Source organism: Herpailurus yagouaroundi, unplaced genomic scaffold, assembly GCF_014898765.1.
Source record: "Herpailurus yagouaroundi ecotype Mexico unplaced genomic scaffold, PumYag 67350, whole genome shotgun sequence".
Classification (NCBI taxonomy): Eukaryota; Metazoa; Chordata; class Mammalia; order Carnivora; family Felidae; genus Herpailurus; species Herpailurus yagouaroundi.
Window position 1 is genome coordinate 731,274 of NW_024420170.1, and position 23,655 is coordinate 754,928.

Here is a 23,655-nt window from a genome sequence, read left to right on the forward strand (position 1 = left end):
ATATATATATATATATATATATATATATATATATATATATATTTCAGCCATCAAAAATAATAAAATCTTGCCATTGGCAACAATGTGGATGGTGCTGGAATGTATTATGCTACTAAGTGAAGTCAGTCCAAAAAACACCATAGGATTTCACTCTATGTGGAATTTAAGAAACTAAACAGATGAACATATGGGAAGGGAGAGGAGAAAGAGAAGAAAGGGAAACAAACCACAAGAGACTCTTAGTGATAGAGAACAAACTGAATGTTGATGGAAGGAGGTGGGCAGGAGATGGGCTAGATAGATGATGGGTATTAAGGTTGTATTTGTGATGAGCACTGGATATTGTATGTAAGTAAAGTATCACTAAATTATAGTTATGAAACCAATATTGTACTGTGTGTTAATGAAAATTTGAATTAAAAAAAGACATAGGGTGCCAGGATGGATAAAAAAACGTAAGACCCATCTATATGCTGCCTACAAGAGGCTTGTTTTAGACCTAAAGACACCTGTAGATTGAAAGTGAGGGGATGGAGAAACATTTATCACACAAATGGATATAAAAAGAAAGTCACAGTAGCAATCATTATATTGTACAAACTAGAATTAAAACAGACACTGTAACAAGAGATGAAGAAGGGCACCATATAATAATAAATAGGATAATCCAATGAGAAGATATAATAATTGTAAATATTTATGCACTCAATATGGAAGAATCCAAATATATAAAACAATTAATAACAAACATACAGAAACTAATTGATAATAACACAATAATAGTAGGAGACTTTAACACCCTACTTACATCACTGGACAGATTATCTGAACAGCAATGAACACGGAAACAATGGATGAATGACACAGTGAAACAGATGGACTTAACAAATATAATCAGAACATTGCATCCTCAAAGAGCAGACTACACATTCTTTTCAGGTGCACACGGAACATTCTCTGGAATAGATCGCATATTAACCAACAAAACAAACCTCAACAAATCGTAGAAGATCTAAGTCATCTTTCTGACCACAATGCAATGAAACTAGAAGTCAAACACAAAAAAACATTTTGAAAGACCACAAATACATAGAGGTTAAACAACATGTTAATAAATAATGAATGGGTCAACTAGGAAATCAAAAAAGAAATTTTAAAAATGCATGGAAACAAATGAAAATGAAAACACAATGGTCCAAAATCTTTGGGATGCAGCAAAAGTGATCTTAAGAGGGAAGTCTATAGCAATACATATCTACCTTAAGAAGAAATAAAAATCTGAAATAAACAACCTAACCTTACACCTAAAGGAGCTACAAAAAGGACAGTAAACAAAGCCTAAACTCAGCAGAGTAAAGGAAATAATAAAATTTATATCAGAAAATAACGATATAGCATCAAAAAAAAAAAAAAAGATCAATGAAACCAGGAGGTGGCTCTTTGAAGAAATTAATAAAATTGATAAACCTCTAGTCAGACTTACTGGAAACAAAAGAGGAAAAACCCAAATAAATGAAATCACAAATGAGAGAGTAGAAATAACAACAAAAACGACAGAAATATAAACAATTATAAGAGAATAGTATGTAAAACCATATGCCAACAAATTGGACAACCTGGGAGAAATTGATGAATTTGATTTGAATTTGAATTTGAATTTGAGAAATTGATGTTCAGAAACATATAGACTACCAAAACTTAAACAGGAAGAAACAAAAACTTGAACAGACTAATAACCAGGAAATAATTTGAATCAGTAATAAAAAAAAAAATCCCAAGAAACAAAAGCTGAGGACCAGATGACTTCCCAGTGGAATTCTACCACACATTTAAAGAAGAGTTAATATCCATTCTTCTCAACTATTCCAAAAAATAGAAAAGGAAAGAAAATTCCAAATTCATTCTATGAGGTCAACATCACTCCGATTACAAAACCAGATAAAGACTCCAGTAAAAAGAGAACACAGGCCAATATCCCTGATTAACCTGGATGCAAATTTTCTCAACAAAATAATAACAAACTAAATCCAACAAAACTTTAAAAAATTCATTCACCACATTCAATTGGGATTTATTTCTGGGTTGCAAGCGTGGTTCAATATTCACAAATCAATCAACAAGATAATTAATAAATTAATTAATTATTAATTAATAAAATTAAGGATAAGAAACATATTAATTAATAAAATTAAGGATAAGAAACATATGATCATTCAATAGATTCAGAAAAAGCATTTAACAAAGTATAACATCAATTCATGCTTAAAATCCCTCAACAAAGTAGGAGTAGAGGGAACATACCACAACATAATAGAGGCCATATATGAAAAACCCACAGCTAATATCATCCTACATGCGGAAAAGCTAAGAGCTTTTCCTCCATGGTCAGGTGTAAGACATTGACGTCCACTCTCACCACTGTTATTTAACACAATACTAGAAGCCCTAGCCACACCAGACAACAAAAGGAAATTAAATGCATCCAAATTGGCAAGGAAGAAATCAAACTTTCACTATTTGCAGAAGACATCATACTCTATATAGAAAACCCTAAAATTCCACCAAAAAATTGTTAGAACTGATAAACAAATTCAGTAAAGTTGCAATATACAAAATGAACATAGAGAAATCTGTTGCATTTCTACATACCAATAGTGAAACAGCAGAAAGAGAAATGAAGGAATCAATGCCAATTACAATTGCACTAAAAACAATAACATACCTAGGATTAAACCTAACCAAAGAGGTGAAAGACCTGTCCTCTGAAAACTATAAAACACCAGTGAAAGAAACTGAAGATGACACAAAGATATGGAAAGACATTCCATGCTCACAGATTAGAAGAACAAATACTCTTAAAATGTCTCTACTACCCAAAGCAATTTACACATTTAATGCAATCCCTATCAATATACCAAAAGAATTTTTCACAGAGCTAGAACAAACAATCCTAAAATTTGTATGGAACTACAAAAGACCACAAATAGCCAAAGCAATTTTGAAAAAAAAAAAAAGCTGTAGTCATCATAATTCTGGACTTCAAGCTGTATTAAAAACCTGTAGTCATCAAGACAGTATGGTAAAAGAAAAGACACATGGACAAATGGAACAGAATAGAAAACCCAGAAATGAACCCACATCTATATGGTCAATTAATCTTCAACAAACCGAGAAGGAATATCCAATGGGAAAGATAGTCTCTTCAACAAGTGATGTTGGGAAAACTGGACAGTATTATGCAAAAGAATGAAACTAGACCCTTACATACACCACACACAAAAATAAATAAAAAATGGACTAAAGATATAAATGTGGGAATTGAAACCATCAAAATCCTAGAAGAGAATACAGGCAGTAACGTCTTTGACATCAGCAGTAGCAACTTCTCTCAGATATGTCTCCTGAGGCAAGGAAAAGAAAAGCAAATTTCAGCTATTGGGACTTCCTCAAAATAAAAATCTTCTGCATAGCAAAGGAAACAATCAACAAAACTAAAAGGAAACCTACAGAATGGGAGAAGATAATTGCAAGTGACATATCTGATAAAGGATTAGTATCCAAAATATATAAAGAACTTATAGTAATCAACACCCCCAAAACCAAATAATCCAGTTAAGAAATGGGCAGAAGATGGGGTGCCTGGGTGGCTCGCTCGGTTGAGCATCTGACTGCCAATTTTGGCTCAAGTCATGATCCCAGGGTAGTGGGATCAAGACCTGCATTGGGCTCCATGCTCAGCGTGGGGCCTTCTTAAGGTTCTCTCTCACTCTCTTCCTCTGCCTCTCTCCCACTCTCCCCCATACCTTGCATATGCACTTTTTTCTCTCTCTTAAAAAAAAAAGAAAAGAAATGGGCAGACGACATGAATAGACATTTTTCCAAGAAGAAATACAGATGGACAACAGACATATGAAAAGATGCTCAACATTAGTATCAGGAAATACAAATCAAAACTACAATGAGGGGCACCTGGGTGGCTCAGTCACTTAGGCATTCAAATTCAGCTTAGGTCATGATCTTGCAGTTATGGGTTTGAGCCCTGCATTGGGCTCTGTGCTGACAGCACAGAGCCTGGAGCCTGCTTCGGATTCTGGGTCTCCCTCTCTCTCTGTCCCTCCCCTGCTCACACTCTGTCTGTCTCTCTCTCTCAAAAAATAAACATTAAAAAAATTAAAAAAAATTATAACGAGATATCACCGCATACCTTAAAGAATGGGTAAAATCAACAACACAAGAAACAGCAGGTGTTGGCAAGAATGTAGAGAAAGAGGAACCATCTTGCACTTTGGTGGGAATGCAAACTGGAGCATGCCACTCTAGAGAATAGTATGGAGCTTCCTCAAAAAAGTTAAAAATAGAGCTACCCTACAATTCAGCAAATGAACTAATAGGTATTTACCCAAAAAATACAAAGATACTAATTTGAAGTCATATATGCACCCCAATGTTTATTGCAGCATTATCTAGAATAGCCAAACTATGTAAGCAGCCCAAGTGTCCATTGACTGATGAATACATACAGATACACTGTGTGTGCGCGCACACACACACACACACACACACACTAGAATATTACTCAGCCACCAAAAAGAATGAAATCTTGCGACATCTGGGTGGCTCAGACAGTTAAGCGTCCAACTTCTGCTCAGGTCATGATCTCATGGTTTGTGGGCTCGAGCCCTGCATTGGGGTCTGCACTCTCCCTCTCTCTCCCACTTGCTCTATTTCTCAAAAATAATACATAAGCTTAAAAAAAAGGAATGAAATCTTGCCATTTGTAATGATGTGGATGGAGCTAGAGAGTATTATGTTATGTGAAATAAGTCAGAGAAAGACAGTTAAAGATATGATTTCACTCATATGTGGAATCTAAGAAACAAAACATGAGCCAAGGGGAAAAAAGAAAGGCAAACCAAGAAACAGACTTTTAATTATAGAGAACAAACTGATGATTACTAGAAGGGTGGTGGGTGGGGGGATGGGCTAAATGGGTGACGCAGATTAAGGAATGCACTCGTTGTGATGACACCAGGTGGTGTATGGAAGTGCTGAATCAATATATTATGTACCTGAAACTCATATTACACTGTATGTTAACTAACCATAATTTAAATAAAAAAAAACCTGTCTAGAAACATGAAGTAGTGTTTATGAAATAACATTAAAAAGTAGAAACAAATGATATGTCACCATAATTATAGCTCTGTAAATACATACATGTATTTAGACATATATGTATAAGTATATACATGTGTATACAAACATATATATATTTGTGTATATATATTACACATATTATATATATATATATACACACACACATACAGATTTTTCAAGCAATTATACAAAAGTTCAAACAGTTCTATTTGGTGAATTCTGATTTTATTTTTCCTATTTTCAATCTTCCTCTAATGGTCTTGTCTTTTGCATAAAACTGGAGAAAAAAGTCTTTGTAAGAAAATGTAAAGAATACAATCTCAAGAAGCCTACCTTGAGAACAGTATTATCAAGGAAAGGGGGAGAAACCAATGTTTTCTAAAAATCATCAGTCCTATTTAAGACACATGGCTTTCCGATGGGATTCCAAATAGAAACTGCCCTTATCAAGGAAATAAGAAATAGGACATAAGAATATGGGGGTAGTAAGAGAACCCCAAAATGTCACATTTAGCCACTACCCAACACAACTACCTAGGCTTCTGAGGGGAGAAACACCAGGAGAGATCACTAGTCCCTGGAGTCTTGCTTTTATTTTTCATCCTCTTCCTTTGGCTGACCTGGTGACTATATTAGTTTTCCACAGAAATGGTGAAAAAAATGCTTGGCTTAGGGGTCAATCAATACTTATTTCTTCTCATTCACTCATTTTTTGAGGGCACATAGATTAAGGTGAGTTGGCAGTGGAATGTGACTGTAAAAAACCTAATGTCAGTTTATGTTGGAGGAAAAAAATAAACAAATTGAGAGGATAGAATGAGAGAAGTAACAGGAAGGTGTTACACCATGGCAGGAGAGCAGAGTTCAGTTGTGAGTCCTGTTTTCAGAAGAAAATGGAGAAAATAATACAGAGTCAAAGGGGAGTAGGCAGGGTATACAGGAGCCTGAAAAACAACACAAGGCAGAAGAAGCAAAGAGGTCTGTGGCTCTTACTGTCAAGCATGCTTCAACATGCTGACAGATGCTTCCCCATTGAATGGTAGGAGAGAAAAGGGTGATATGGCAGTAGTGTGAACTGATTCAACAGAAGCCATATGTGAGAGCCTCTGAGAAGGCAGACCACACAGTAGTTAAGAATACTATGGGAGATTTTTAAATCAATCACTATTGGCATAAATTAGTCCTGGCATTGCCATGGTAACAGTCAAAGAGAAGTTGCCTACCTATTTCACTCTGTTCTTAAGCCCACAGGGTTGATCTAGACGTCTAGATCTAGTGCATTGAGCTAAAATTAGCTTGATATGGGATACAAATCATAGCCATTATCTCCAGGGAAGATCCCAAAGACTGCAGGGAAATAAAATAGACTGAAGAGCCTATGAATCACCTACGTTTTGGGAAATTCCCTAGGAAAGACTTGCATAAGTCTGGCCCTCAGTGTCTCCATCTCTAAAATACATATATCAGAAAAATTTCCAGGGCCCCTTTCAGCTCTGACTTAATATATATTTCATATATTGTTTTGTGTGGAAACCTTAGGCCTGACAGGGGAGTTGATAAACATCTTAAAAATATATTTTTTAATTTTTTTAACGTTTATTTATTTTTGAGACAGAGAGAGACAGAGCATGCATAGGGGAGGAGAGTCAGAGAGAGGGAGACACAGAATCCGAAACAGGCTCCAGGCTCTGAGCTGTCAGCACAGAGCCCGACGCAGGGCTCAAACTCATGGACCACGAGATCATGACCTGAGCCGAAGTCGGCTGCTTAACCGACTGAGCCACCCAGGCACCCTTTAAAAATAATTTTAAGAAAATTAGGGGATTATGATCATGGTTGTCTTCCTGTCCATAGCAGTATCCCAGAGTTTAACAGTACCTGGAATATAGTTGCTGCTCAATAAATATATGTTGAATAACTACAAAATGACTAGCTCTTTTCATGCTAGTGATGATAAACCTAAACTAGAAGCAGAATATTTATATTGGTGTTTGTTTTTTCCCCTTTTTTGTCCAAGGTATCCTTTCTTCAAATTAAAGAAAACAATTAAAAAAGAAGAGGATCACAGGAAGAAGGTATTGCAACGTGGAAAATTGACAAGGGATTAATATCTGGAATATACAAGGAACTACTCTAAATCAGCAAAAATAAATGAATTAATTAATACATAAGAAACTATAGGAGAATGGATAAGGATAGGAACAGGGCCTAGAGTATCCAGGTGATTCAAGGTGAACAGGTAAGGTGTAGGGGAGCTAGAAAGCCCTGAGATGGTCACTTCAAGCTGCTGAGCTGCCTCATCCTTATACCTTAGTATGCTATACAAATATTACCATTTTACAATGTGTTATCATTTGCTATGTATACATGGAAATGTAAAGACAACTGGAAAGCATGAGGATAGGCAATTCACAGAAAGGAAAAGTGAAATGGGCAAAAAGTTTGGAAATCCCAGGCTTAAGCATATCAAATGGAAATAACATGATAAATGCAACTAGACCTAAGGAAGAATTTCTTAATGGTGAAGGATATGAGACACTAATGCAAATGACTGAGGAAAGCTAGTCCAGTTTCTCTGGAGGCATTTGAGAGCAGAATTTATTTCACAAATATGAGTTAACTGAGATTATCTTCCTTTAAAGAGGCACACAAGGCAACTTTATAAGGCATCTTTAGCTTTCTTTACCCTGTTGTCTCAGTTTCCCTTATTATACTGTGAATTCTAAGGTTACGGGAGGCAATATCATCAATCATTGTTCAAAGTGACCTAGAACTGAACCCAGCTATTTTATCCCACTTTCTGGATTTAGAAAGAAAAATGTCATCTTCTACAAAGAACTCATTAAAAAAGATCTTTTATCTCACTGGCCTCACTGAATGACTTTGATTTAAAAAAATACTTTATTTCCTACCTTCTTATTTGTAAAATAAGGGTATTGTAACTTAAATGTTTGTAAAGCATCTTCTGTTCCCAGGAGCAAATATACATAATAATATACATAATATACATATTATTATATGTATTATATATATTTTATATAAGATTATAATATATGATATATGTTTAATCATCTGTGCCACATACATTACTATACATTATATACAGTAAATATATACAAATATATGTGTGTATTTTCTAATAGATAGTGGCCTTTTTTATACTGAATGTAGTGTCTCCCATTTCCTCTTCAAAAGCTCAAGAGTGGGAATTATTTAGAGATTTCCCTTAATTTACAGAAAGAGTAGATTACGCCATGTGAACACAGTCATTATGATAACACAGTAATGCCTGAGTAAGACATGTTTTCACAGGTACCAAGGAGAAAGCAGCAGACAATATAAAAGTAACCTGGATCACGACAACAGCTTTCTTTAGCTTTCTTAAGTAAGATTGTACAGAAACCCAGAAATTAAGCACTTAAAGAACAACTCTTCCAATCTTCTCATTTTAGAGTTGAGGAACAAGGCCCATGATGGAAAACATTCACCTGAGATTCCCCAGCCAGTCAGAGATCAAGGTGGGTCCTGAACCTGGGTATCCTGATTCTGAGTCTGGTATTCTCTATGATAAACCATATTGTTACTTACAGCTTTTGGTTTAGTGGTGACACAATCCTGGGCTAAAATACTGTCTTCAGGTTCACCTAGACACAGATTTCTCCATCCTTCTTTTGCTCTAGCTAAACCTTCTAACACTGTGGTTGCAGTGTGGGACAAAGAAATACTTCACACTTAAACCCTTAACTTCAGCACCAAGAATAATCGATAAATATGGAACCAGCAGATCACAGAACAGGAGTGGGGGAGGGGCAGAGAGAGGGAGATACAGAATCCGAAGCAGGCTCCGGACTCTGAGCTGTCAGCACAGAGTCCAATGTGGGGCTTGAACCCACAAATTATGAGGTCATGACCTGAGCCAAAGTTAGAGGCCCAATCCAGCCAAACCAAGTAAAGCTTTTGTTGGTAATATGCTGGTTCCATATTTATCAATGATAAAGCTTTAATTGGTTTGGCTGGATTGGGCAAGTCCTCAAAGCAGGAACATAGCACTCCCTCCTCTAGATAGATGAATACTTCTATTGCTGTCCTGAGCTTGTGCCCTGTAAGAAGAGGCCAAGATGTTTTGGAGTTGAGAACAGAAGATCCTTCTAAAACTAAATGACTCTCAATGAGCCAGCGCCTGAGAACTCAGAGAAAGTAATTTTGTCTCTTAGAGACTCAAGTCTTTTGATCTAGAAAATAGGAATAACAGTAACAATCTCTGCCCTGTCTGAAAATCAAGTGGCATAAGATGTGAATGTATTTTGCCAAAGTAATACATGCACGTGAGCACTTGTATTTAATTCCTACTTTCAACAATATTTATTGAGCATGTACCAAGTGCCAGACACCGTGCTAGGTATTGGCAATATATAGTAAATCAACAGGTAAAAACACTTGCCCCTCATGGAATCTACATTGTAGCAGGGGAGAAGAACAATAAAGAAATCATATAAGCAAATATATAATATATCAGATAGCAATAAGTACAATAGAGGAAAATAAAGCAGGAAAGAGGGAGAGATAGTGCAAGGTTATAATTTTAAATAGAAAGGTCAGGGATGATCTCAAGGAGAAGGTGATATTTGAGTAAAGACTTGAAGGAGGTGAGGAAGGAAGCTATGAAGATATCTGGGGAAGGAGTGCTCCAGGCAGAGGGAAAAGCCAGTGCAAAATCTGGCAAGGGGGGCATGCAAGATAGTTTTTTAGGAACAGAAAGAGGCCAGTGTGCCTGGAGCAGTGACAGAAGGTGGGAAAGATAAAGGAGATCAAGTCACAGAGGTAACAATAGGTTTATCACATAGGACTTTGTAAATAATAAGAAATTGGCTTTTACTCAGGGAGAAGTGGTCAGCCATCAGATGGTTTTGAGAGGAAGAGAGTTATGACCCAACTTAGATCTTGATAGCATCACTCAGCTACCAGGTAAAGAACACATTGTACTTATATTATAGACTCTTTGACAGTATAAGACAGCTATCATTTTATAGCAGTGCTCCTCAAACTTTAATATATAATGTAAGTCAAATGGGAGTCTTGTTAAAGTGCAGAATCATACTTGGTAGGCCTCGAGTGGAGCTAAAAATACCACATTTCTAACAAGCTCCCAGGTAATACAGATACTAGTCTAGGGAAGAAAACTTTGAAAGTAGGAGCCATGTCTAAGGCTGGCATGGAGCAGAACTCTACAATGCGTTTGCTGAATGAATGACAGTGGTTTCATGCCCAACGACACAGAGCACATTTCAGAGGGTATTTTTTCAGCTATTTTTATGGAGGTAGGGGGAGAGAAAACTACAAAAGAGAGACACGGATGGATGGGAGAATAGATGAAAAGGGAAGGAAAAGAAAGTAAAACTACCTTTTTACAAATAATTACATTATGTTTACTTAGTTTTATCAATAAACTTAAGAGGTTGGCATAATGAAGCCCACTGGACAAATCAGAAAAATCAAAAGTCAGAGAAGTTAAGGGGCAACTTCATGGTTATAGGGTGTCTAAGTGGTTAAATCAGGATGTGAAAGCCAGCATTCCATGTCCCCAGAGCCCTTGTTTGTTCCACTATACTGACTCATGGAGTGGGAGAGTGGGGATAAACTTTAACATTCCTAGAAGGGATAAAAAAATGAGTTGAGGTAAAGGAAATTAAGGCCCATATTCCTTGGCTTTGATCTTTCTAGATCTGCACTGTCCAATGTAGGTGTCATTTAGTCACATGTGTCTATTTAAATTAAAATTTAATAAAATTTAAAATCCCATTTCTCAATCATACTAGCCACATCTCAACTACTCAATAGCCACAGATGGCTGGATAGTGGCTACTGCATTGGAGAATGCAGATATATTTCATCACTATAGGAAGTTCTACTGGGCAACAGTATTCTAAAGAAATAAGAACATTAAAAAATGTTAAAGCTGTACTATTGAGGGGTACCTGGGTGGCTCAGTTGGTTAAGCAGCCAACTTTGGCTCAGGTCATGATCTCACCGTTTATGTGTTCGAACCCTGCATCAGGCTTTGTGCTGACAGCTCAGAACCTGAAGTCTGCTTCGGATTCTGTATCTCCTATCTCTCTGCCCCTCCCCCACTCCTTCTCTCTCTCTCTCTCTCTCTCTCTCTCTCTCTCTCTCTCTCTCAAAATTAAATAAACTTAATTTTTTTTTAAAAAGCTGTACTATTGATTCCAAGTGGGCCCTGGGCTCACTCAACAGGGCTTTGGGGACAGAAAGTAGGACCTGACTCTTTACCTAGAAGGAAGGGGATAAACATATTCAAAATAGAGTTTTCCCTGGGTGAAGCAGAATGCTATTGTGTGTGTGTGTGTGTGTGTGTGTGTGTGTGTGTGTGTGAGAGAGAGAGAGAGAGAGAGAGAGAGAAACCTTTTTTTAAAACATTCTTTCCTCCATTTCCCATTGGTATTCCCAAAGTGTTTAGTAAAATGCCCTTTCAAAATTCCATCTTGTCTCATGACATCAAGGGAGTGTTAGGAAAAGGGCTCTAATCCTTACTCAGATCACAAAGATGGAAGGGATAGAGTTAAGGAATGTGGAGCCATAGCTCCTGGGGGAAAAGGGGCATATTGAAAGAGCTTAGAATTGTCCACTCAGCCTTTATCTCCTGTAGATTCCTCCCCATAAACTCTTCTGACATAACTCAAAACCAGTGTTCTTCAAGTGAAGGAGGAGGACCAATAGCACCAGTTTCACCAGGGATGCTTGTTAAATATAGAGATGCTTTGGTTTGTCCAGAGTGAGAATTCACAACTTTGAAGAGATGGAGGGGACTGGAATATGCATATTTAACAGGTTTCTCCAGGGACTCTAGTGCACATTCAAGTTTGTAAACCACTGAGTTGGAGGGAGACGTGTTTTGCTTTAATTAATGCAGTCAGGCCTTTCCATGGGGTGGCAACAACCAAATTAGAAGCCAACAGGATAGGGATAGAGATTCAGGGAAGGGAAGATCAAGTGAGGGAGGCAGGGAGAGATAGAGAAATAAGGAATATGAAGATAAAAGATGAATGTTAGGTAGACAGAGAAAGAGAGAAACTGAGATAGGGACTGAGAAACTCCAAGGGACCTGTTTTACCCATTGAACAGAATATAAAAGGCCAGTCCAGCTGCTCTTTCCAACATCTTGGGACTGTCACAGGTAAAGCTCAGCAGAGTTGTTGGTTCTTCATGAAAATGCCCTCTATTACACCCTGGGTGCCCCCACATAAACTATCATAGCTGGGCCTACCTCACAAATGTCCTTGAGGTGCTTGATGTAATGACGTTCGGTGCTCATGATCTCATTGATGACATTGGCTCGCATCTGGTCCCGGTTCTGTAGTGGACGGCCCAGACAAAGGCAGTCTGAGTTGGGGTCCAGGTGCCCATTCTGCACATCACTGGGCCCTTCCTCTACCCCATCCTCCTGGTTCACCCAGAGCTGTGGAAGCAGGCAGAAGAAGAATAATAGTTTCCTTCTTTGAAAAGTTTCCAATCAAGTAGAAAAATGATAAACTAAATTCTTCAAGTATTCAGAGACCATTTGACAAGAGGCCCCTGTAAACTAAATGTCAAGCTTGGCTTTAGGGTGACTTCCAGGCCCTATCCATAAGTTTAATCCTCTCTAGGCCTCTGATGACCTATCTGTAAAATGGAGGATGCAGAAGGATAGAACTTTGAAGAGGGAAAAGTCATCTCTGAGAGGCTTCTTATCTAAGGTTTCAGAGGAGAAAGGAGTTGTGGAAAATATAACTAATTCATGCTTGAGCATATCTAGGCAGCACAGCTGGATAAAAAGACTAAGCCAGACATGGTTGGGCCTGTACCACATCTGGATCAAACACAACACCTATGATCATGGAGACCAAATTTGGATACTGGAGTGGGCATTTTGAAAACAGGACCTTCAGTGTTGATTTACATCAAAAGATGCACAAATAATAATTAAAATCTAACATGCCTTGAGTATATAAAGTTCTTAGAGTGGAAATGACTGAATGTCCCCACACACATAATAGCAATAGCTATTGATTGAGCACTAACTATACAGCAACTACTATACTAAGTTTTCAATGAATTGTATTACTCAGTCCTGCTAGGCATGTACCATTATTACCTCTATTTCACAGAAGAGGAGACAGAGGCTCAAAAAAGTTAAGTAATTTGTCCCAAGTGACACAGTTAGGAAAGCAGAAGAGCTGGGACAGGAACCAGGTGATCTGACTTTCAGAGCCTGTGCTCTTAACCACTGTGCTAGCATCTTTACACCTCTGACTCTAAGGAAAACAGGAAAAGAGTAAGGAAGGTATTGGGCCAAGGTGAGATGAGAATTATCAGAATCATCATAAATAGGTACAGTTGGTAGACATTGAAACTACCCATTCCAACACATGAAGGCAAAGGGATGCAGAAAAACCTCCTTTCGGGAGGCTGAGTGAGATATTTCTGGATCCGAGATGACAACTTAAATCAGGAAGATGACTCATTTTACCCCATTCCTAGGAAGGAGGAAAGTCAGGGTATCAAGGAAAAAAGGAAGGGTGGGACCCTAGGAATTGTGGTAAAATCTGCCAGGGGAATTAACCAAAGAGCTTGTCAGTTGTCTCAACAGCTTTAATCAACAATCTATCTTTGCCCTCCATAACCCCCCAGCTTTTTCCACTTTCCTGCCTCAAGAAGCTGAGATCAATAAATTTAGATGCATTATTATTTTTGCCACCAGAAAGGCCCTATTAGTGAGTGGCCGTAGGAGGACAGAGGCTTTGGGATGGAGCTACAGGAACAGTAGTTACTTTTCAACTCTGTGTATTCTCCCCTCTCTTTTTGCCTCACAGAGGATGAGGAGCATGGTTACCACCCAGAAAGCCTAGATATGTCACAAGCATATAATCTACCTATTTTCCACAGGCCAAAATAGGGATGACTTCTTTTAATGCACTTTGCATACACAGCCGCATGTGTAAAAATGTATCTCTATTCAGAACTTATCACCCTCTACAAATGTTCTATTGGAAATATCTTTCCAGCTTCCAAAGGTCAACTTTGTGTCCTCAATATGCTGATAGCTTCCCTTTCATACAATCAATAGGAAATGATGAGGGATGATTGGTCAAGGAACAGATCTGTTCAAAAAGGTGATTCTAAGGCATTGAAGTAAGGACATCATATACATGATGTCATCTCTTTGAAACAATAAAAGCTTCATCCTATAATAATTCACTAGCTTTTCCCATCTTCCCACAAAGCAAGCTAAGTTTTGCTATAAAAAATGGTACCATAGGATATTCTTTCCTGCTTTGTCAAAGATTAGTTGACGATATAATTGTGGGTCCATTTCTGGGTTTTCTATTCTGTTCCATTGGTCTATGTCTGTTTTTGTGCCAGTACCACATTGTCTTGATGACTACAGCTTTGTAATATAGCTTGAAATCTAGAAATATTATACCTTCAGTTTTGTTTTCCTTTTCCCAGAATGAGATACAACCTCACACCTGTCAGAATGGCTAAAATTAACAACAAAAGAAACAACAGGTGTTGGTGAGGATGCATAGAAAGGGGAACTCTCTTACATTGTTGGTGGAAAAGCAAACTGGTGTAACCACTCTGGAGAACAGTATGGAGGTTCCTCAAAAAGCTAAAAATAGAACTACCTTAAGACCCAGAAATTGCACTATTAGATATTTACCTAAAGGATGCAAAAATACAGATTTGAAGGGGTACATGCACCACAATGTTTATAGCAGCATTATCAACAATAGCCAAACTGTGGAGAGAGCCCAAATATCCATCAACTGATGAATGGATAAAGAAGGCATGGTATATATATATATATATATATATATATATATACACACACACACACACACACACACACACACACACAATAGAATATTACTTAGCCATCAAAAAAATGAAATCTTGCCATTTGCAACGACATGGATGGAGCTAGAAATGTATTATGCCAAGTGAAATAAGTCAGTCAGGGAAAGATAAACACCATATGATTTTACTCATATGTGGAATTTAAGAAACAAAACAGATGTACATATGGGAAGGGGCCTGGGGGAAAGAGGAGAGAAGGAAACAAACCACAAGAAACTGTTCATGATAGAGAACAAACTGAGGATTGATGGAGGGAGGTGGGTGGGAGATGGGCTAGATGTGTGATGGGTATTAAGGAGGGCATGTGTGATGAGCACTGGATGTTGTATGTAAGTGATGAATAACTGAATTCTACTCTGAAACCAATATTGCACTGTATGTTAACTAAGTAAAATTTAAATTAAAACACAGCAAAACAAAAAGGTTACCATAGGCAGGCCTTTAAGAGATTAAAAAGAAAAACATTTCTTTTCTTCTCAGGAATTTAAGACAAGCCCATTCAAAATATTGGATTTTGGATGGCTGGAATTAGATGACTCTCTGGAACAGTTCCAGAGGGAAGGAGTACATTATATTTGCAGGAGTGGGGTGTGAATAAAGAGTGTCTAGAGGCTAGCAACTTGGAAGGCTTTCCTGGAAGTCCTCTCAGAGTACTTGAAGACTATTTTCTTCAGCCTTCATTGAACTCTAAGCAAAGCTGGGTTAATGCAATTCAATTTAACAAATAAATATATTTTGGACCTATTCTGTGCCTCACCACTAATTATGAGAGACACAGAGTGAACAAGACAGCTAACTCCTCCCTCCCCTGCCCCCTTAGCCATTCCAGGGAGTGCTTTCCAAATCAGAGAATACCTCTGGTTCTCATCTCTTTTTTTTTTTCCATTCCCACTGTCATGACCCCCATTCCCTAGATGACTTCTCTGGGTTATCTTCCAGCTCTAATCCCTCCCATATACCATTACCAGACCAATTTCTTTGAATATCACTTTGATTATCTACTCTCACACTCCAAAATCCTCAGTAGTTCCCTGTTACCAAGTTCAAATCTCTCACCCTGGAATTCAAATATTACCATAACTCAGCTTCAATGTGCATTTCGATACTTAGCTTCTCTACTATGTCCTTCAGGAATACCGGGATTCTCCAAAATTGGTCTACTTTCTACCCACAAATACTCCCAACTATGTTCTTTAATCCCACATTTGATCATGTAAATAATCTGAAAGTACAGAGACTTTCAACCACTTCAGCAACAATGAACCAATATAATAACTTTCTGATGAAGAAACCTAGGTCCATAGAGGAGAAATGACTGCCAGGGAGTTACCAACTTACCCAGATCCCCATTTTGATATGCCTTTCTATTTTATATGTATCTTCCATTGTTTTATTTTTTAATTACATAATTGATACAGGAATACACTAGCTTTGTAAAAAGTTAAAATAGAGAAAAAAGAGAAGACTCAAATTATTAAAATCAGGAATAAAAGAGGAAATATCACTGCCAATATAACAGATTTTTTTTAAAAAAATGATTAAAGGGAACACTATGAACAACTGTACGCCAACAAATTAGATAGCCTGACGAAATAAATTCCTAGAATGATAAAAAATAGAAAATCTGAATAGGCCTATGAGAAGCAAAGAGATTGGTTTACTAATTAAAAACTTCTTACATGGGAAAAAAATCAGTATGAGATGGCATCACTGGTGAAGTCTACAAAACATTTAAAAATAATTAACACTAATGTTTCATTAACTTTCAAAAATAGAAATGCAGAAACTCTCAACAAAATACTTGAAGACCAAATCCAGTAATGTGTGTGTGTGTGTGTGTGTGTGTGTGTGTGTGTGTGTGTATTTAATCCACTTTATCAGATGGGATTAATCCCAGGAATGCAAGGTTCGTTCAACATATGAAAGTCAATGTAATACACCATATTAATGGAATAAAGGTTTGAAAAATACACAATCATGTCAATAGACAGAGAAAAAACATTTGGGAAAGTCCAACACCCTTTCAGAGAAGAAACTTTCTCAATCAGCTGATAGAAATTTATGGACCACCCATAGTTAATATACTTAATCGTGAAAGACTGAACATTTTCATCCTACAGTCACGAACAAACATCACCTCTATGCAACATTTGTACTGAAGGCTTGAACAACTGGAGACAAAAAGCATTCAGATTAGAAAGAAAAATCAAAACTATTCATATATGACATGATTTTATATATATACACATATACACTAATAAATTAATTCAGCAATTTTGCATGATACAAGATCAATACGCAAAGGCCAAATGTATTTTTGAAAATTAAATTAAGAAAACAATCCAATTTAAGAGGCATCAGAAAGAACAAAATCCTCAGGAATACATTTCACAAAAGAAGTGCAAGATTTGTGCACTGAACACTGCAAAACATTGTTGAAAGTAAGTCAAGAAGACCTAACTAAATAAAAAGCTATCTCGTGTTCATGGATTGGAAGATTTAATATTGTTAAGATGGTAATATTCTGCAAGTTGATTCAGATTCAACACAATCCCTATCATAACTCTCATCTTGCTTCTTGGCAGAAATTGACAAGCTTATTCTAAATTTCATATGGAAATTTAAAAACACAGAATAACCAGAACAATTTTGAAAAAGAAGAACAATGTTGAAAGACTCACACTTCCTGATTCCAAAACTTACTATAAGCCTCTAGTAACCAAGAGAGAGTGGTACTGTCACAAGAATAGATATAAAGATCAATGAAATAGGTGAAAGTACAGAAATATACCTAGGGGCGCTTGGGTGGCTCAGTTGGCTAAGCATCTGATTCTTGGTTTCAGCTCAGGTCATGATCTCATGGCTCATGAGATTGGACCCCACGTTAGGCTCTGCACTGAAAACACAAAGCCTGCTTGGGCTTCTCTCTTGCCTTCACTCTCTCTCTCTCTTCCTCTCCCAAACTTGTGCACACACTCTCTCTCAAATAAATAAACTTAAAAAAGAACTATACCCAACATTTATGCTAAACTGATATTTTTTTCAAAGGTATCAAGACAATTCAAAAGGGGAGGGTATAGTCCTTTCAACAAATGGTGCTGGGCAACTGGATATCCACATGCAAAAGAATAAACCTGGACCCATACCTCACACAATATGTGAAAACTAACTCAAAATGGATTAAAGGCCTAAATGTAAAAGCTAAAATTATAAAACATGTCAAACAACACAGAAGCAAATATTTGTGACTGTGGATTATGCAGTAGTTTTTTACATAAATGAAAAAAAATAGACTTCATCCAAATTAAAAACTTTTGCTTTGCAAATGATAGCATCAAGAAAGTGAAACAATGCATAGAATGGAAGAAAATATTTGAATATACTATATCTGATAAGGACCTAGTATCCAGAATATATAGAACTGAAGAATAAAATGGCAAATACCGCTTCAAAATGGGCAATGCATCTGAACATTTTTCCAAAGAAGATATATATAAATGGCCAATAAATACATGTAAAGACACTCAACACCATTAGCTGTCAGGGAAATACAAATCAAAATCACAATGAGATATCACTTCACACCCAATAGAATGGCTATAATAAAAAAATGGATAATAACATGTGTGATGAGGATATGGAGAAATTAGAACCTTCATACACTGTTGATAGGACTGTAAATTGGTAAAACTACTGTGGAAAACAATTTGGCAATTTCTCCAAAAGTTAAATTATAGTTTCCACATAATTTAACATAGTAGTTCCTCTCCTATGTATATACTCAAGAATACTGAAAATATAAGTTCACACAAAAACTGGTATACATATATTCATAGCAGCATTACTCATAATAGCCAAAATGTGAAAACAATGCAGAAGGTCAACTGATAAATAGATAAATGTGGTATGTATGTGAACACACACATACACAAACACAAAATAGAATACTATTTAGAATACAAAGGAATAAAATACAATATGAATGAACCTCAAGGACACCATGCTAAGTAAAGGAAGCCAGACACACAAATAACCACATATTATACACCATTTATATGAAATTCCCAAAAGACACAAAACAGATTAGTGGTTTCCAGGACTAGGGGAAGTGGGAGAATGGAGAATGACTGCTAATGGTTGCAGGGTTACCTTTGAGGAGTGATGAAAATGTTCTAGAATAGATAGTAGTGATTGTTGCACAATTAATGCCCAGGTGACCCTTGAACAATGCAGATGTTAGGGGCGCCAACTTCCCACACAGTCAAAAATCTGTGTATAACTTTTTTTTTTAATTTTTTTTTCAACGTTTATTTATTTTTGGGACAGAGAGAGACAGAGCATGAACGGGGGAGGGGCAGAGAGAGAGGGAGACACAGAATCGGAAACAGGCTCCAGGCTCTGAGCCATCAGCCCAGAGCCCGAAGCGGGGCTCGAACTCCCGGACCGCGAGATCGTGACCTGGCTGAAGTCGGACGCTTAACCGACTGCGCCACCCAGGTGCCCCTATAACTTTTGACTCCAAAACTTAACTATTAATAGCCTACTATTGACCAGAATCCTTACCAATAACAGTAGATTAATATATATATTGTATATGTATTATATACCGCACTCCTATAATTAAATGAGCGAGAGAAAAAATGTTAAGAAAATCATAAAGAAAATACATTTATAGTACTATATTATATTTATAAAAAAATCCATGTATAAGTGGACCCACACTGTTTAAATCTGTGTTAAGTCAACTGTAGTAAAATCCACTAAATTGTATCCTTTAAAATGGTAAATTTTTGTGACATGGCAACTATAAAAAATAAAAAGTTAGGCGGGTTTGGGGAAGATGCCGGAGCAGCATGGAGCCCCTCAGCCTGTCTCATCCCTGAAATGCAGCTATATTAGCACCAAAAGATTTTACATGCCTAGGGAGTTGATCTGAGGATTAACACAACAATCTGTATAACTTGAGCCACAGAACTTGACAGGTACATGGTGCAGAGAGGTGAACTGGGGGAGAGAAAAGCCATGGAGGGTAGGGAGCTGTTTTTGTGGGGAGAGGACAGAGAAAGGGGGAGAGTGCAGTGCATTGGGAGAGTGCAGGAAAAACACTCCTCGAAAGTAGCTGGAGAGAAAGAAAAAGGTGAAAACACAGGGGATTGAACAAGAAATCTGTTCCCCAAAATCACTGATGGGAAGAAAGGAGAGGGTTTCAATACCATTAGGATTCTATAAACAGTGGAGCACAGAGTCTGAAGTTCTGGAACTCAGTGCTCTGGTGAGTAAGTAGGGTGAATCCCCAGGAGCAGGCAGTGGGGTCTGAGGGGTCCATGTGCCAGAGAGGGAGAAGTGGTTCCCCTGCTTGGAGTGCATTTGGTAGAAGCCATATGCCTCTGAACAGGCCAAGGTTCCAGGGAACCCCAGAGAGCAACCATGTTTCCTGGTATTGGGACAAAGACACCAGAGTGTGGCAAAACCTGGTGCCAGCTGTCTGTTGTGATTTTCCATGATCTCTGAACGTCTATCACTGTGCAATCACACTAACATTTTCTGGGGCAAGCCAGCACCCAGCCATTGCTCAGCAAGACCCTCCCCCAGAGCATGGGTCCAAGACATAGGGGCCTCTGAAGTGTGGGGTTTTGAAACACAATTCATCTGAGATAAAACTCTAGAAGGAGGTGCCACCTGGCAGGCAGACAGTTTGGACATGGACAGGATAGAGGCAGGGAGTTGACAGAGGCTTGAGACAAAGGAGGAGCGCTTGATCACAGGACGGTGAGAGCTCGAAGTTCCTGTTCCTGAGACTAGAGAGCTGGGTGAAGACATTTCCACCTCTCCCAGCACACACACATGTGCCACACTGATCCACCCCAGTAAGGCTAAGTGGCACCAGCTAGTGGAGAATGGAGACCTTACTCCAATCCCCACCCAACTGTGCCTCCAAGCACATCCCCTAGAATACCAGCACAAGTCCCTCATCCTGTTTAGTGTATAAAGAGCTTCATGATTTGAGTTCTAGGGGAAATCGGATGTAACCTTATTTGGGTTTCATTCTGTTTGCTGGTTTATTAATTAGTTCACTTTTTTTCTTTTGCTTCTCTTCTGTCCTTGTTTAATTTTTTTTTCTTTCTTTTTCTTGGATACAGAAAGAGAAGAGAAAATTTTCTTTTCTTTTTTTAATTAAAAAATAAATTATTTTTCACTATATTATTTTTATTTTTTATTCTATTTCACTTTCTTTATTTCATGTCATTCTATTATATAAAATTTTAATTTTTAAATTTTTTCTTACCTTTATTTTTATTTTCCTACTTTTCTTTCCCTTTTTCCTCTATTCTATCAAGTGTCTTTCAACAAGCAGACCAAAACACACCCAGGATCTAGCTTCCTTTATTTGATTGTTTTGTTTTTTATTTTTTTAATTTTTATTTTTTATTTATTAAATTTTTCTTTTGCCCAAATGACAAAACAAAGGAATTTACCTCAAAAGAAAGAACAGGAAGAAATGACAGCCAGGGGCTTAAAACAGATATAAGAAAGATATCTGAAATACAATTTAGAACTACATGAATAAGAATACTAGCTGGGGTTGAAAAAGCATAGAATCCCTTTCTGTGGAGATAAGAGAAGAAAAATCTTGTCAGGATGAAATTCAAAATGCTATAACCGAGATACAATCTCAATTGGATGCCACAGCAGCAAGGATGTACAAAGCACAACAGTGAATCAGTGATATACAAGAAAAAATAATGGAGAAAAATGAAGCAGAAAAAAAGGAGGGAAACAAAGGCAAAGATCACAATACAAGACTCAGAGAACTCAGTGACTTATTAACAAGGAATAACATCTGAATAATAAGAGTCCCAGAAGATGAAGAGAGAGAAAAGGGGGAAGAAGGTTAATGAGAGCAAATTATAGCTGAAAATTTTCCTAATCTGGGGAAGGACAGAGCCATCAAAATCCAAGAAGCACACAAAACTCCCATTAGAGTAAAACAAAAATCGACAATCACCAAGGCATATCATAGTCAAATTCACAAAACACACAGACAAGGAAAGAATTATGAAAGTGGCAAAGGAAAAAAAGTCCTTAACCTATAATGGAAGACAGATTAGGTTTGCAGCAGACCTATCCACAGAGACTTGGCAGGCCAGAAAGGAGTGGCAGGATACATTCAATATGCTGAATCAGAAAAATATGCAGTCAAGATAGCCTTCTTTGTCCAGTAAGGCTATCATTCAAAATAGAAGGAGAGATAAGAGTTTCCCATACAAACAGAAACTAAAGGAGTTCATGACCACTAAACCAGCCTTGCAAGAAACTTTAAGGGGGAATCTTTGAGTGGAGGAAAGACAAAACAAAGACCAAAGGCAACAAAGACTAGAAAGGACTAGGGAACATCACCTGAAAATAAAAGTCTACAGGCAACACAATGGCATAAAATTCACAGTTTTCAGTACTAACTCTAAATGTCAATGGACTAAATGCTCCAATCAAAATACATCGGGTATCAGAATGGATAAGAAAGCAATACTCATCTATATCCTTCTTATAAGTGACTTATTTTAGACCTAAAGATACCTGCAGATTGAAAGTAAGGGGATAGAGAACCATCTATCAAGCTTATGGTAATAAAAAAAAAAAGCTGTAGTAGCCATACTTATATCAGGCAAACCACATTTTAAAATAAAGACTGTAACAAGAGATGAAGAAGGGCATTGTATCATAATTAAGGAGTCTATCCAGCAAGAAGATCTAACAATTGTAAATATTTATGCCCCAAACAAGAAGGTACCCAAATATATAAATTTATTAATCAGAAACATAAACAAACTCATTGATAATAATACATAATAGTAGGGGACTTTAACACCACACTTACAGCAATGGACAGATCTCCGAAGCAGGAACTCAACAAGGAAACAATGGCTTTGAATGACACACTGGACCGGATGGACTTAACAGATATATTCAGAATGTTTCATCCTAAAAAAGCAGAATACACATTCTTCTCAAGTACACATGAAATATTCTCCAGAACATATCACATACTGGGTTACAAATCAGCCCTAAGTACAAAAAAATCGAGATCATACCTTGCATATTTTCAGAACACAATGCTAGGAAACTCGAAATCAACAATAAGAAAAAATTGGCAAAACCATAAACACTTAAAGAGTAAAGAAGATCCTACTAAAGAATAAATGATTAACCAATATATTAAAGAGGAAATGACAAAGAACATGGAAGCCAATGAAAAATGAAAACATGACAGCCAAAAACTTCTCGGATTCAGCAAAAGCCATCATAAGAGGGAAGTATATAGCAATGCAAGCCTTCCTAAAGAAGGAAGAAAGGTCTCAAATACACAACCTAACCTTACATCTAAAAGAGCTCGAAATGGCACAAAAACAGGCACACAGACCAATGGAATAGAATAGAAACCCCATAACTAGACCCACAAAAGTATGGCCAACTCATCTTTGACAAAGCAGGAAAGAACATCCAATGGAAAAAAGACAGTCTCTTTAACAAATGGTGCTGGGAGAACTGGACAGCAACATGCAGAAGGTTGAAACTAGACCACTT

General features: G+C 37.3%; 1 protein-coding gene across 1 annotated transcript in view; it reads right to left on the reverse strand.

Annotated features, from left to right (window-relative positions):
• Positions 1 to 23,655, reverse strand: part of ARHGEF9 (Cdc42 guanine nucleotide exchange factor 9) — a 200,502-nt gene that overhangs the window by 89,510 nt on the left and 87,337 nt on the right. Inside the window, exon 3 of the mRNA XM_040467198.1 lies at positions 12,398 to 12,631. Within this exon, the coding sequence (XP_040323132.1) occupies positions 12,398 to 12,631 (234 nt within the window). The remainder of the gene's footprint in view (positions 1 to 12,397; positions 12,632 to 23,655) is intronic.